Genomic DNA, 13,872 nt, shown 5'->3' on the forward strand with positions numbered 1-13,872 from the left:
TTCCCAAAGGTGAAAGTTCAGACCAGTTTTATTGAGTTTTGTCAATTATAAAGTGACATTTATATCATTTTTTTCTAAACTTAAAAACCACGAAAATTAATCCCCACGAACTTACTTTTGGACACAAAACCACAAAATTTTAACCCCACGAAAATTAATGTTTATACAGTATCTATACAAGATAACTATACCTAAGTCCAAACCTCTGTCCCCTAGAGAAATACTGGGTTGTACATCTATACCTCTGTCCAAACCTCTGTCCCCTGGAGAAATACTGGGTTGTACATCTCCTCAATACCTCAGTCCAAACCTCTGTCCTCTGGAGAAATACTGGGTTGTACATCTCCTCTATACCTCAGTCCAAACCTCTGTCCCCTGGATAAATACTGGGTTGTACATCTATACCTCTGTCCAAACCTTTGTCCCCTGGAGAAATACTGGGTTGTACATCTATACCTCTGTCCAAACCTCTGTCCCCTGGAGAAATACTGGGTTGTACATCTATACCTCAGTCCAAACCTCTGTCCCCTGGAGAAATACTGGGTTGTACATCTATACCTCAGTCCAAACCTTTGTCCCCTGGAGAAATACTGGGTTGTACATCTATACCTCAGTCCAAACCTCTGTCCCCTGGAGAAATACTGGGTTGTACATCTATACCTCAGTTCAAACCTCTGTCCCCTGGAGAAATACTGGGTTGTACATCTATACCTCAGTCCAAACCTTTGTCCCCTGGAGAAATACTGGGTTGTACATCTATACCTCAGTCCAAACCTCTGTCCCCTGGAGAAATACTGGGTTGTACATCTATACCTCAGTCCAAACCTCTGTCCCCTGGAGAAATACTGGGTTGTACATCTATACCTCAGTCCAAACCTCTGTCCCCTGGAGAAATACTTGGTTGTACATCTCCTCCAAACCTCTGTCCCCTGGAGAAATACTGGGTTGTACATCTATACCTCAGTCCAAACCTCTGTCCCCTGGAGAAATACTGGGTTGTACATCTATACCTCAGTCCAAACCTCTGTCCCCTGGAGAAATACTTGGTTGTACATCTCCTCCAAACCTCTGTCCCCTGGAGATATACTGGGTTGTACATCTCCTCCAAACCTCTGTCCCCTGGAGAAATACTGGGTTGTACATCTCCTCCAAAGCTCTGTCCCCTGGAGAAATACTGGGTTGTACATCTCCTCCAAAGCTCTGTCCCCTGGAGAAATACTGGGTTGTACATCTCCTCCAAACCTCTGTCCCCTGGAGAAATACTGGGTTGTACATCTCCTCCAAACCTCTGTCCCCTGGAGAAATACTGGGTTGTACATCTATACCTCAGTCCAAACCTCTGTCCCCTGGAGAAATACTTGGTTGTACATCTCCTCCAAACCTCTGTCCCCTGGAGATATACTGGGTTGTACATCTCCTCCAAACCTCAGTCCCCTGGAGAAATACTGGGTTGTACATCTCCTCCAAAGCTCTGTCCCCTGGAGAAATACTGGGTTGTACATCTATACCTCAGTCCAAACCTCTGTCCCCTGGAGAAATACTTGGTTGTACATCTCCTCCAAACCTCTGTCCCCTGGAGATATACTGGGTTGTACATTTCCTCCAAACCTCTGTCCCCTGGAGAAATACTGGGTTGTACATCTCCTCCAAACCTCTGTCCCCTGGAGAAATACTGGGTTGTACATCTCCTCCAAAGCTCTGTCCCCTGGAGAAATACTGGGTTGTACATCTCCTCCAAAGCTCTGTCCCCTGGAGAAATACTGGGTTGTACATCTCCTCCAAAGCTCTGTCCCCTGGAGAAATACTGGGTTGCACATCTCCTCCAAACCTCTGTCCCCTGGAGAAATACTGGGTTGTACATCTCCTCCAAACCTCTGTCCCCTGGAGAAATACTGGGTTGTACATCTCCTCCAAACCTCTGTCCCCTGGAGAAATACTGGGTTGTACATCTCCTCCAAACCTCTGTCCCCTGGAGAAATACTGGGTTGTACATCTCCTCCAAACCTCTGCCCCCTGGAGAAATACTGGGTTGTACATCTCCTCCAAACCTCTGTCCCCTGGAGAAATACTGGGTTGTACATCTCCTCCAAACCTCTGTCCCCTGGAGAAATACTGGGTTGTACATCTCATCCAAACCTCTGTCCCCTGGAGAAATACTGGGTTGTACATCTCCTCCAAAGCTCTGTCCCCTGGAGAAATACTGGGTTGTACATCTCCTCCAAACCTCTGTCCCCTGGAGAAATACTGGGTTGTACATCTCCTCTAAACCTCTGTCCCCTGGAGAAATACTGGGTTGTACATCTCCTCCAAACCTCTGTCCCCTGGAGAAATACTGGGTTGTACATCTCCTCCAAACCTCTGTCCCCTGGAGAAATACTGGGTTGTACATCTCCTCCAAAGCTCTGTCCCCTGGAGAAATACTGGGTTGTACATCTCCTCCAAACCTCTGTCCCCTGGAGAAATACTGGGTTGTACATCTATACCTCAGTCCAAACCTCTGTCCCCTGGAGAAATACTGGGTTGTACATCTATACCTCTGTCCAAACCTTTGTCCCCTGGAGAAATACTGGGTTGTACATCTATACTTCTGTCCAAACCTCTGTCCCCTGGAGAAATACTGGGTTGTACATCTATACCTCTGTCCAAACCTCTGTCCCCTGGAGAAATACTGGGTTGTACATCTATACCTCTGTCCAAACCTCTGTCCCCTGGAGAAATACTGGGTTGTACATCTATACCTCAGTCCAAACCTCTGTCCCCTGGAGAAATACTGGGTTGTACATCTATGCCTCAGTCCAAACCTCTGTCCCCTGGAGAAATACTTGGTTGTACATCTCCTCTAAACCTCTGTCCCCTGGAGAAATACTGGGTTGTACATCTCCTCCAAAGCTCAGTCCCCTGGAGAAATACTTGGTTGTACATCTCCTCCAAACCTCTGTGCCCTGGAGAAATACTGGGTTGTACATCTATACCTCAGTCCAAACCTCTGTCCTCTGGAGAAATACTGGGTTGTACATCTATACCTCAGTCCAAACATTTGTCCCCTGGAGAAATACTGGGTTGTACATCTATACCTCAGTCCAAACCTCTGTCCCCTGGAGAAATACTGGGTTGTACATCTATACCTCAGTTCAAACCTCTGTCCCCTGGAGAAATACTGGGTTGTACATCTATACCTCAGTCCAAACCTTTGTCCCCTGGAGAAATACTGGGTTGTACATCTATACCTCAGTCCAAACCTCTGTCCCCTGGAGACATACTGGGTTGTACATCTATACCTCAGTCCAAACCTCTGTCCCCTGTAGAAATACTGGGTTGTACATCTCCTCCAAACCTCTGTCCCCTGGAGAAATACTGGGTTGTACATCTATACCTCAGTCCAAACCTCTGTCCCCTGGAGAAATACTGGGTTGTACATCTATACCTCAGTCCAAACCTCTGTCCCCTGGAGAAATACTGGGTTGTACATCTATACCTCAGTCCAAACCTCTGTCCCCTGGAGAAATACTTGGTTGTACATCTCCTCCAAACCTCTGTCCCCTGGAGAAATACTGGGTTGTACATCTATACCTAAGTCCAAACCTCTGTCCCCTGGAGAAATACTGGGTTGTACATCTATACCTCAGTCCAAACCTCTGTCCCCTGAAGAAATACTTGGTTGTAAATCTCCTCCAAACCTCTGTCCCCTGGAGATATACTGGGTTGTACATCTCCTCCAAACCTCTGTCCCCTGGAGAAATACTGGGTTGTACATCTCCCCCAAACCTCTGTCCCCTGGAGAAATACTGGGTTGTACATCTCCTCCAAAGCTCTGTCCCCAGGAGAAATACTGGGTTGTACATCTCCTCCAAACCTCTGTCCCCCGGAGAAATACTGGGTTGTACATCTCCTCCAAACCTCTGTCCCCTGGAGAAATACTGGGTTGTACATCTCCTCCAAAGCTCTGTCCCCTGGAGAAATACTGGGTTGTACATCTATACCTCAGTCCAAACCTCTGTCCCCTGGAGAAATACGGGGTTGTACATCTATACCTCAGTCCAAACCTCTGTCCCCTGGAGAAATACTTGGTTGTACATCTCCTCCAAACCTCTGTCCCCTGGAGAAATACTGGGTTGTACATCTATACCTCAGTCCAAACCTCTGTCCCCTGGAGAAATACTGGGTTGTACATCTATACCTCAGTCCAAACCTCTGTCCCCTGGAGAAATACTTGGTTGTACATCTCCTCCAAACCTCTGTCCCCTGGAGATATACTGGGTTGTACATCTCCTCCAAACCTCTGTCCCCTGGAGAAATACTGGGTTGTACATCTCCTCCAAAGCTCTGTCCCCCTGGAGAAATACTGGGTTGTACATCTCCTCCAAAGCTCTGTCCCCTGGAGAAATACTGGGTTGTACATCTCCTCCAAACCTCTGTCCCCTGGAGAAATACTGGGTTGTACATCTCCTCCAAACCTCTGTCCCCTGGAGAAATACTGGGTTGTACATCTCCTCCAAACCTCTGTCCCCTGGAGATATACTGGGTTGTACATCTCCTCCAAACCTCTGTCCCCTGGAGAAATACTGGGTTGTACATCTCCTCAAAACCTCTGTCCCCTGGAGAAATACTGGGTTGTACATCTCCTCCAAACCTCTGCCCCCTGGAGAAATACTGGGTTGTACATCTCCTCCAAACCTCTGTCCCCTGGAGAAATACTGGGTTGTACATCTCCTCCAAACCTCTGTCCCCTGGAGAAATACTGGGTTGTACATCTCCTCCAAACCTCTGTCCCCTGGAGAAATACTGGGTTGTACATCTCCTCCAAAGCTCTGTCCCCTGGAGAAATACTGGGTTGTACATCTCCTCCAAACCTCTGTCCCCTGGAGAAATACTGGGTTGTACATCTATACCTCAGTCCAAACCTCTGTCCCCTGGAGAAATACTTGGTTGTACATCTCCTCCAAACCTCTGTCCCCTGGAGAAATACTGGGTTGTACATCTCCTCCAAAGTTCTGTCCCCTGGAGAAATACTGGGTTGTACATCTCCTCCAAACCTCTGTCCCCTGGAGAAATACTGGGTTGTACATCTCCTCCAAAGCTCTGTCCCCTGGAGAAATACTGGGTTGTACATCTCCTCCAAAGCTCTGTCCCCTGGAGAAATACTGGGTTGTACATCTCCTCCAAAGCTCTGTCCCCTGGAGAAATACTGGGTTGTACATCTCCTCCAAACCTCTGTCCCCTGGAGAAATACTGGGTTGTACATCTCCTCCAAAGCTCTGTCCCCTGGAGAAATACTGGGTTGTACATCTCCTCCAAACCTCTGTCCCCTGGAGAAATACTGGGTTGTACATCTCCTCCAAACCTCTGTCCCCTGGAGAAATACTGGGTTGTACATCTCCTCCAAAGCTCTGTCCCCTGGAGAAATACTGGGTTGTACATTTCCTCCAAACCTCTGTCCCCTGGAGAAATACTGGGTTGTACATCTCCTCTAAACCTCTGTCCCCTGGAGAAATACTGGGTTGTACATCTCCTCCAAACCTCTGTCCCCTGGAGAAATACTGGGTTGTACATCTCCTCCAAACCTCTGTCCCCTGGAGAAATACTGGGTTGTACATCTCCTCCAAAGCTCTGTCCCCTTAAGAAATACTGGGTTGTACATCTCCTCCAAACCTCTGTCCCCTGGAGAAATACTGGGTTGTACATCTATACCTCAGTCCAAACCTCTGTCCCCTGGAGAAATACTGGGTTGTACATCTATACCTCTGTCCAAACCTCTGTCCCCTGGAGAAATACTGGGTTGTACATCTATACCTCTGTCCAAACCTTTGTCCCCTGGAGAAATACTGGGTTGTACATCTATACTTCTGTCCAAACCTCTGTCCCCTGGAGAAATACTGGGTTGTACATCTATACCTCTGTCCAAACCTCTGTCCCCTGGAGAAATACTGGGTTGTACATCTATACCTCTGTCCAAACCTCTGTCCCCTGGAGAAATACTGGGTTGTACATCTATACCTCTGTCCAAACCTTTGTCCCCTGGAGAAATACTGAGTTGTACATCTATACTTCTGTCCAAACCTCTGTCCCCTGGAGAAATACTGGGTTGTACATCTATACCTCTGTCCAAACCTCTGTCCCCTGGAGAAATACTGGGTTGTACATCTATACCTCTGTCCAAACCTCTGTCCCCTGGAGAAATACTGGGTTGTACATCTATGCCTCAGTCCAAACCTCTGTCCCCTGGAGAAATACTTGGTTGTACATCTCCTCTAAACCTCTGTCCCCTGGAGAAATACTGGGTTGTACATCTATACCTCAGTCCAAACCTCTGTCCCCTGGAGAAATACTTGGTTGTACATCTCCTCCAAACCTCTGTGCCCTGGAGAAATACTGGGTTGTACATCTATACCTCAGTCCAAACCTCTGTCCTCTGGAGAAATACTGGGTTGTACATCTATACCTCAGTCCAAACATTTGTCCCCTGGAGAAATACTGGGTTGTACATCTATACCTCAGTCCAAACCTCTGTCCCCTGGAGACATACTGGGTTGTACATCTATACCTCAGTCCAAACCTCTGTCCCCTGGAGAAATACTGGGTTGTACATCTATACCTCAGTCCAAACCTCTGTCCCCTGGAGAAATACTTGGTTGTACATCTCCTCCAAACCTCTGTCCCCTGGAGAAATACTGGGTTGTATATCTCCTCCAAAGCTCTGTCCCCTGGAGAAATACTGGGTTGTACATCTCCTCCAAACCTCTGTGCCCTGGAGAAATACTGGGTTGTACATCTCCTCCAAACCTCTGTCCCCTGGAGAAATACTGGGTTGTACATCTCCTCCAAACCTCTGTCCCCTGGAGAAATACTGGGTTGTACATCTCCTCCAAAGCTCTGTCCCCTGGAGAAATACTGGGTTGTACATCTCCTCCAAACCTCTGTCCCCTGGAGAAATACTGGGTTGTACATCTCCTCCAAACATCTGTCCCCTGGAGAAATACTGGGTTGTACATCTCCTCCAAACCTCTGTCCCCTGGAGAAATACTGGGTTGTACATCTATACCTCAGTCTAAACCTCTGTCCCCTGGAGAAATACTGGGTTGTACATCTATACCTCAGTCTAAACCTCTGTCCCCTGGAGAAATACTGGGTTGTACATCTCCTCCAAACCTCTGTCCCCTGGAGAAATACTGGGTTGTACATCTCCTCCAAAGCTCTGTCCCCTGGAGAAATACTGGGTTGTACATCTCCTCCAAACCTCTGTACCCTGGAGAAATACTGGGTTGTACATCTCCTCCAAACCTCTGTCCCCTGGAGAAATACTGGGTTGTACATCTATACCTCAGTCCAAACCTCTGTCCCCTGGAGAAATACTGGGTTGTACATCTATACCTCAGTCCAAACCTCTGTCCCCTGGAGAAATACTGGGTTGTACATCTCCTCCAAACCTCTGTCCCCTGGAGAAATACTGGGTTGTACATCTCCTCCAAAGCTCTGTCCCCTGGAGAAATACTGGGTTGTACATCTCCTCCAAACCTCTGTCCCCTGGAGAAATACTGGGTTGTACATCTCCTCCAAACCTCTGTCCCCTGGAGAAATACTGGGTTGTACATCTATACCTCAGTCTAAACCTCTGTCCCCTGGAGAAATACTGGGTTGTACATCTCCTCCAAACCTCTGTCCCCTGGAGAAATAGTGGGTTGTACATCTCCTCCAAAGCTCTGTCCCCTGGAGAAATACTGGGTTGTACATCTCCTCCAAACCTCTGTCCCCTGGAGAAATACTGGGTTGTACATCTCCTCCAAACCTCTGTCCCCTGGAGAAATACTGGGTTGTACATCTATACCTCAGTCCAAACCTCTGTCCCCTGGAGAAATACTGGGTTGTACATCTATACCTTAGTCCAAACCTCTGTCCCCTGGAGAAATACTGGGTTGTACATCTCCTCCAAAGCTCTGTCCCCTGGAGAAATACTGGGTTGTACATCTCCTCCAAAGCTCTGTCCCCTGGAGAAATACTGGGTTGTACATCTCCTCCAAACCTCTGTCCCCTGGAGAAATACTGGGTTGTACATCTCCTCCAAAGCTCTGTCCCCTGGAGAAATACTGGGTTGTACATCTCCTCCAAACCTCTGTCCCCTGGAGAAATACTGGGTTATACATCTCCTCCAAACCTCTGTCCCCTGGAGAAATACTGGGTTGTATATCTCCTCCAAAGCTCTGTCCCCTGGAGAAATACTGGGTTGTACATCTCCTCCAAACCTCTGTCCCCTGGAGAAATACTGGGTTGTACATCTCCTCCAAACCTCTGTCCCCTGGAGAAATACTGGGTTGTAGATCTCCTCCAAACCTCTGTCCCCTGGAGAAATACTGGGTTGTAGGTCTCCTCCAAACCTCTGTCCCCTGGAGAAATACTGGGTTGTACATCTCCTCCAAACCTCTGTCCCCTGGAGAAATACTGGGTTGTACATCTCCTCCAAAGCTCTGTCCCCTGGAGAAATACTGGGTTGTACATCTCCTCCAAACCTCTGTCCCCTGGAGAAATACTGGGTTGTACATCTCCTCCAAAGCTCTGTCCCCTGGAGAAATACTGGGTTGTACATCTCCTCCAAACCTCTGTCCCCTGGAGAAATACTGGGTTGTACATCTATACCTCAGTCTAAACCTCTGTCCCCTGGAGAAATACTGGGTTGTACATCTCCTCCAAACCTCTGTCCCCTGGAGAAATACTGGGTTGTACATCTCCTCCAAACCTCTGTCCCCACCTCTGTCCCCTGGAGAAATACTGGGTTGTACATCCCTCCAAACCTCTGTCCCCTGGAGAAATACTGGGTTGTACATCTCTTCCAAACCTCTGTCCCCTGGAGAAATACTGGGTTGTACATCTCCTCCAAAGCTCTGTCCCCTGGAGAAATACTGGGTTGTACATCTCCTCCAAACCTCTGTCCCCTGGAGAAATACTGGGTTGTACATCTCCTCCAAACCTCTGTCCCCCGGAGAAATACTGGGTTGTACATCTCCTCCAAACCTCTGTCCCCTGGAGAAATACTGGGTTGTACATCTCCTCCAAAGCTCTGTCCCCTGGAGAAATACTGGGTTGTACATCTCCTCCAAACCTCTGTCCCCTGGAGAAATACTGGGTTGTACATCTCCTCAAAACCTCTGTCCCCTGGAGAAATACTGGGTTGTATATCTCCTCCAAATCTCTGTCCCCTGGAGAAATACTGGGTTGTACATCTCCAAACCTCTGTCCCCTGGAGAAATACTGGGTTGTACATCTCCTCCAAAGCTCTGTCCCCTGGAGAAATACTGGGTTGTACATCTCCTCCAAACCTCTGTCCCCTGGAGAAATACTGGGTTGTACATCTCCTCCAAACCTCTGTCCCCTGGAGAAATACTGGGTTGTACATCTCCTCCAAAGCTCTGTCCCCTGGAGAAATACTGGGTTGTACATCTCCTCCAAAGCTCTGTCCCCTGGAGAAATACTGGGTTGTACATCTCCTCCAAAGCTCTGTCCCCTGGAGAAATACTGGGTTGTACATCTCCTCCAAACCTCTGTCCCCTGGAGAAATACTGGGTTGTACATCTCCTCCAAACCTCTGTCCCCTGGAGAAATACTGGGTTGTACATCTCCTCCAAAGCTCTGTCCCCTGGAGAAATACTGGGTTGTACATCTCCTCCAAACCTCTGTCCCCTGGAGAAATACTGGGTTGTACATCTCCTCCAAACCTCTGTCCCCTGGAGAAATACTGGGTTGTACATCTATACCTCAGTCTAAACCTCTGTCCCCTGGAGAAATACTGGGTTGTACATCTCCTCCAAACCTCTGTCCCCTGGAGAAATACTGGGTTGTACATCTCCTCCAAACCTCTGTCCCCACCTCTGTCCCCTGGAGAAATACTGGGTTGTACATCCCTCCAAACCTCTGTCCCCTGGAGAAATACTGGGTTGTACATCTCTTCCAAACCTCTGTCCCCTGGAGAAATACTGGGTTGTACATCTCCTCCAAAGCTCTGTCCCCTGGAGAAATACTGGGTTGTACATCTCCTCCAAACCTCTGTCCCCTGGAGAAATACTGGGTTGTACATCTCCTCCAAACCTCTGTCCCCTGGAGAAATACTGGGTTGTACATCTCCTCCAAAGCTCTGTCCCCTGGAGAAATACTGGGTTGTACATCTCCTCCAAACCTCTGTCCCCTGGAGAAATACTGGGTTGTACATCTCCTCCAAACCTCTGTCCCCTGGAGAAATACTGGGTTGTACATCTCCTCAAAACCTCTGTCCCCTGGAGAAATACTGGGTTGTATATCTCCTCCAAAGCTCTGTCCCCTGGAGAAATACTGGGTTGTACATCTCCAAACCTCTGTCCCCTGGAGAAATACTGGGTTGTACATCTCCTCCAAAGCTCTGTCCCCTGGAGAAATACTGGGTTGTACATCTCCTCCAAACCTCTGTCCCCTGGAGAAATACTGGGTTGTACATCTCCTCCAAACCTCTGTCCCCTGGAGAAATACTGGGTTGTACATCTCCTCCAAAGCTCTGTCCCCTGGAGAAATACTGGGTTGTACATCTCCTCCAAAGCTCTGTCCCCTGGAGAAATACTGGGTTGTACATCTCCTCCAAAGCTCTGTCCCCTGGAGAAATACTGGGTTGTACATCTCCTCCAAACCTCTGTCCCCTGGAGAAATACTGGGTTGTACATCTATACCTCAGTCTAAACCTCTGTCCCCTGGAGAAATACTGGGTTGTACATCTCCTCCAAACCTCTGTCCCCTGGAGAAATACTGGGTTGTACATCTCCTCCAAAGCTCTGTCCCCTGGAGAAATACTGGGTTGTACATCTCCTTAACTTCATCATGTAAGTAAGATATAGCTATAAAAGACATCTATTGTGTTCATCTCTTTAATTTTCATCAGATACATAAACTTGAACTAAGATAGACCATTTAACAAAAGAAATTGCACATTTTGTTAATTTAAAAAAAGTGTTTTAAGTATTTTTACTTATGTGTTTATAAATTTCCTTTTACCACAAGAAAAGAAAACAGATTATCGCTAATATTTCCCACTTGAGAGCCGAGCTGGAGGTAAAAAACAAAGTGATTTCAATTTTTTCAATCTGAATTCTCTATTTCTGTGTAGAAAGATTCCAGGATCATTTGCATATGTTTTTGTCTTCGTATACTTCCACAAGTCGATTCACTTAAGACTTGTTTTTCACCTTTTCCAAGAAATAGGGTGACCGCTTACAAGGAAGTTTTGCATCAAGGGTTCCAAATGAAGAAACTCTTTAAATTTACACCTGGTTTATATCAATCATAAATCTGTTATATTCATTCTAAGGTATATTTTGTCTTTATGAAACATTCTGTTCCATCGTGTAACCTACTGACACACCATATTCAAAAGACTTAAGAAATAATATTATTTTGTGCATTTTTCATTTGATCTTTTTTGTGATAATTTTTCATATCATGCTACTTTCTTGATATGGAACATTATCGCTAGAAACTAAGCATGCACGTGGCGTTACTAATGAAATTGACAATGTCGTCATAGGTAATAACCAGCTGCGCCATGAGCGCATGATAAGCCCGACGTCTTGTATGGAAGTTTTATGCAATAATCATAAATAGTTTCTGAGAAAGTTTCAAGCAATAACCATATATTGTTTTTTAGACACAGCGGGACATGTGAAACCCCCAACCCTGTTTTTTTTTTTACAAAAAACTAAATATCACTAAAATAAAATTTTGAATCAAAACCAAAAAGTATACAGATTTTTAGATTAATATAACAAAGAAGTGTGTAAAGTTTTAAGCAATAATCATAAATTGTTTTTGAGAAACGGCACAATATGTAAAAAAACCTCCCCCTTTTTTTTACAAAATACTCAATAACTTAAAAATGAAATTTTGAATCATCACCAAAAAGTATACAGATCTTTAGATTAATATAACAAAGACATGTGTAAAGTTTTAAGCAATAATCATAAATCGTTTTTGTCGAGCCTGCAACTTTTGTTGCAGAAAGCTCGACATAGGGATAGTGATCCGGCGGCGGCGGCTACGGCGGCGGCGGCGGTGTTAGATCACTTCTTAAAAGCTTTATATTTTAGAAGGTGGAAGACCTGGATGCTTCATACTTTGTATATAGATGCTTCATGTTACGGAGTTTCCGTCAGTCACATGTCCAATGTCCTTGACCTCATTTTCATGGTTCATTGACCACTTGAAAAAAAAGTTCAAATTTTTTGTAATGTTGAATTCTCTCTTATTATAAGTAATAGGATAATTATATTTAATATGTGCGTACCTTGCAAGGTCCTCATGTCTGTCAGACAGTTTTCACTTGACCTCGACCTCATTTCATGGATCAGTGAACAAGGTTAAGTTTTGGTGGTCAAGTCCATATCTCAGATACTATAAGCAATAGGGCTAGTATATTCGGTGTATGGAAGGACTGTAAGGTGTACATGTCCAACTGGCAGGTGTCATCTGACCTTGACCTCATTTTCATGGTTCAGTGGTTATGGTTAAATTTTTGTGTTTTGGTCTATTTTTCTCATACTATATGCAATAGGTCTACTATATTTGTTGTATGGAATGATTGTAAGGTGTACATGTCTAGCGGGCAGATGTCATGTGACCTTGACCTCATTTTCATGGTTCAGTGGTCAAAGTTAAGTTTTTGAGTTTCGGTCTTTTTATCTAATACTGTATGCCATAGGTCAACTATATTTGGTGTATGGAAATATTTTATGATCTTTATGTCAGTTGCGCAGGTTTTATTTGACCCTGACCTCATTTTCATGGTTCATTGCACAGTGTTAAGTTTTTGTGTTTTGATCTATTTTTCTTAAACTATAAGTAATGGGTCAACTATATATGTTGTATAGAAGCATTGTTAGCTGTACATGTCTGCCTGGCATGGTTCATCTGACCTTGACCTCATTTTCAAGGTTCATTGGTCTTTGTTTAGTTATCTTGGTTAATGTTAAGTTTATGTGACAGTTGTAATAAAGCTTAGCTTTATACTTAGGACTATCAACATAATATCAATGATTAGTATAGAAGGCGAGACATTTCAGTGTGTGCACTCTTGTTGAGATATGGCACGACATGTAAAAATACCCTCCCCATTTTTTACAAAATACTCAATAACTCAAAAATGAAATTTTGAATCATCACCAAAAAGTATACAGATATTAAGATTAATATAACTAAGAAGTCTTTAAAGTTTTAAGCCATAATCAAGAATTGTTTTTGAGATACGGTGCGACATGTGAAAAAAAGACACTCCTGTTTTAGTTACAAAGTGCCGTAACTCAAAAAGTTTAAATCTTATTTTCACTAAAAAGTATACAGATCATTTGACCATCATAAGAAACAACTATATTAAGTTTCATGAGATAAGTCGTTCTCAAGTTATGGTGCGACATATTTATGCCAGCCAGACAGACGGACAGACAGACGGACAGACAGATGGACAGACAGACAGACGGACGGACACCGGACGCCGTCCCAGCTCAAGCGAGAAAATCCATCTCGTTGAGATGATCACCCATAATCTATAAATATATGTATTTGATATTATAATTATGTTATATTTGCAGTTACCTTGGTGATGGGAGATTCCACTTGGAATCTATAATGATTGGTAATCCTGATATTCAAGCATACAGGTACAGTTATACATACATCAAGGTCAGATTGTTTCTGACTGTATTTTTTTTGGTTAATGACTGCGTTCATAATTGAATTATTTGCTAGATTACAACAACAAATAGTAATGGAAGATTTAAAACATAAATTGCTTGAGATTGCCTTATTTGTTCAATGATTTACCATTTTAATTCAATCATGTAAAAACAAATTACTTGGTTAAAACCATCCAGA

At 44.9% G+C, this 13,872-nt stretch overlaps 1 protein-coding gene across 1 annotated transcript in view; it reads left to right on the forward strand.

Annotated features, from left to right (window-relative positions):
* Positions 1-13,872, forward strand: part of LOC143075185 (2-(3-amino-3-carboxypropyl)histidine synthase subunit 1-like) — a 30,758-nt gene that overhangs the window by 12,085 nt on the left and 4,801 nt on the right. The window contains exon 8 of the mRNA XM_076250524.1: positions 13,590-13,658. Coding sequence (XP_076106639.1) covers positions 13,590-13,658 — 69 coding nt within the window. The remainder of the gene's footprint in view (positions 1-13,589; positions 13,659-13,872) is intronic.

The sequence above is a fragment of the Mytilus galloprovincialis genome, chromosome 5 (genome assembly GCF_965363235.1).
Source record: "Mytilus galloprovincialis chromosome 5, xbMytGall1.hap1.1, whole genome shotgun sequence".
NCBI lineage: Eukaryota > Metazoa > Mollusca > Bivalvia > Mytilida > Mytilidae > Mytilus > Mytilus galloprovincialis.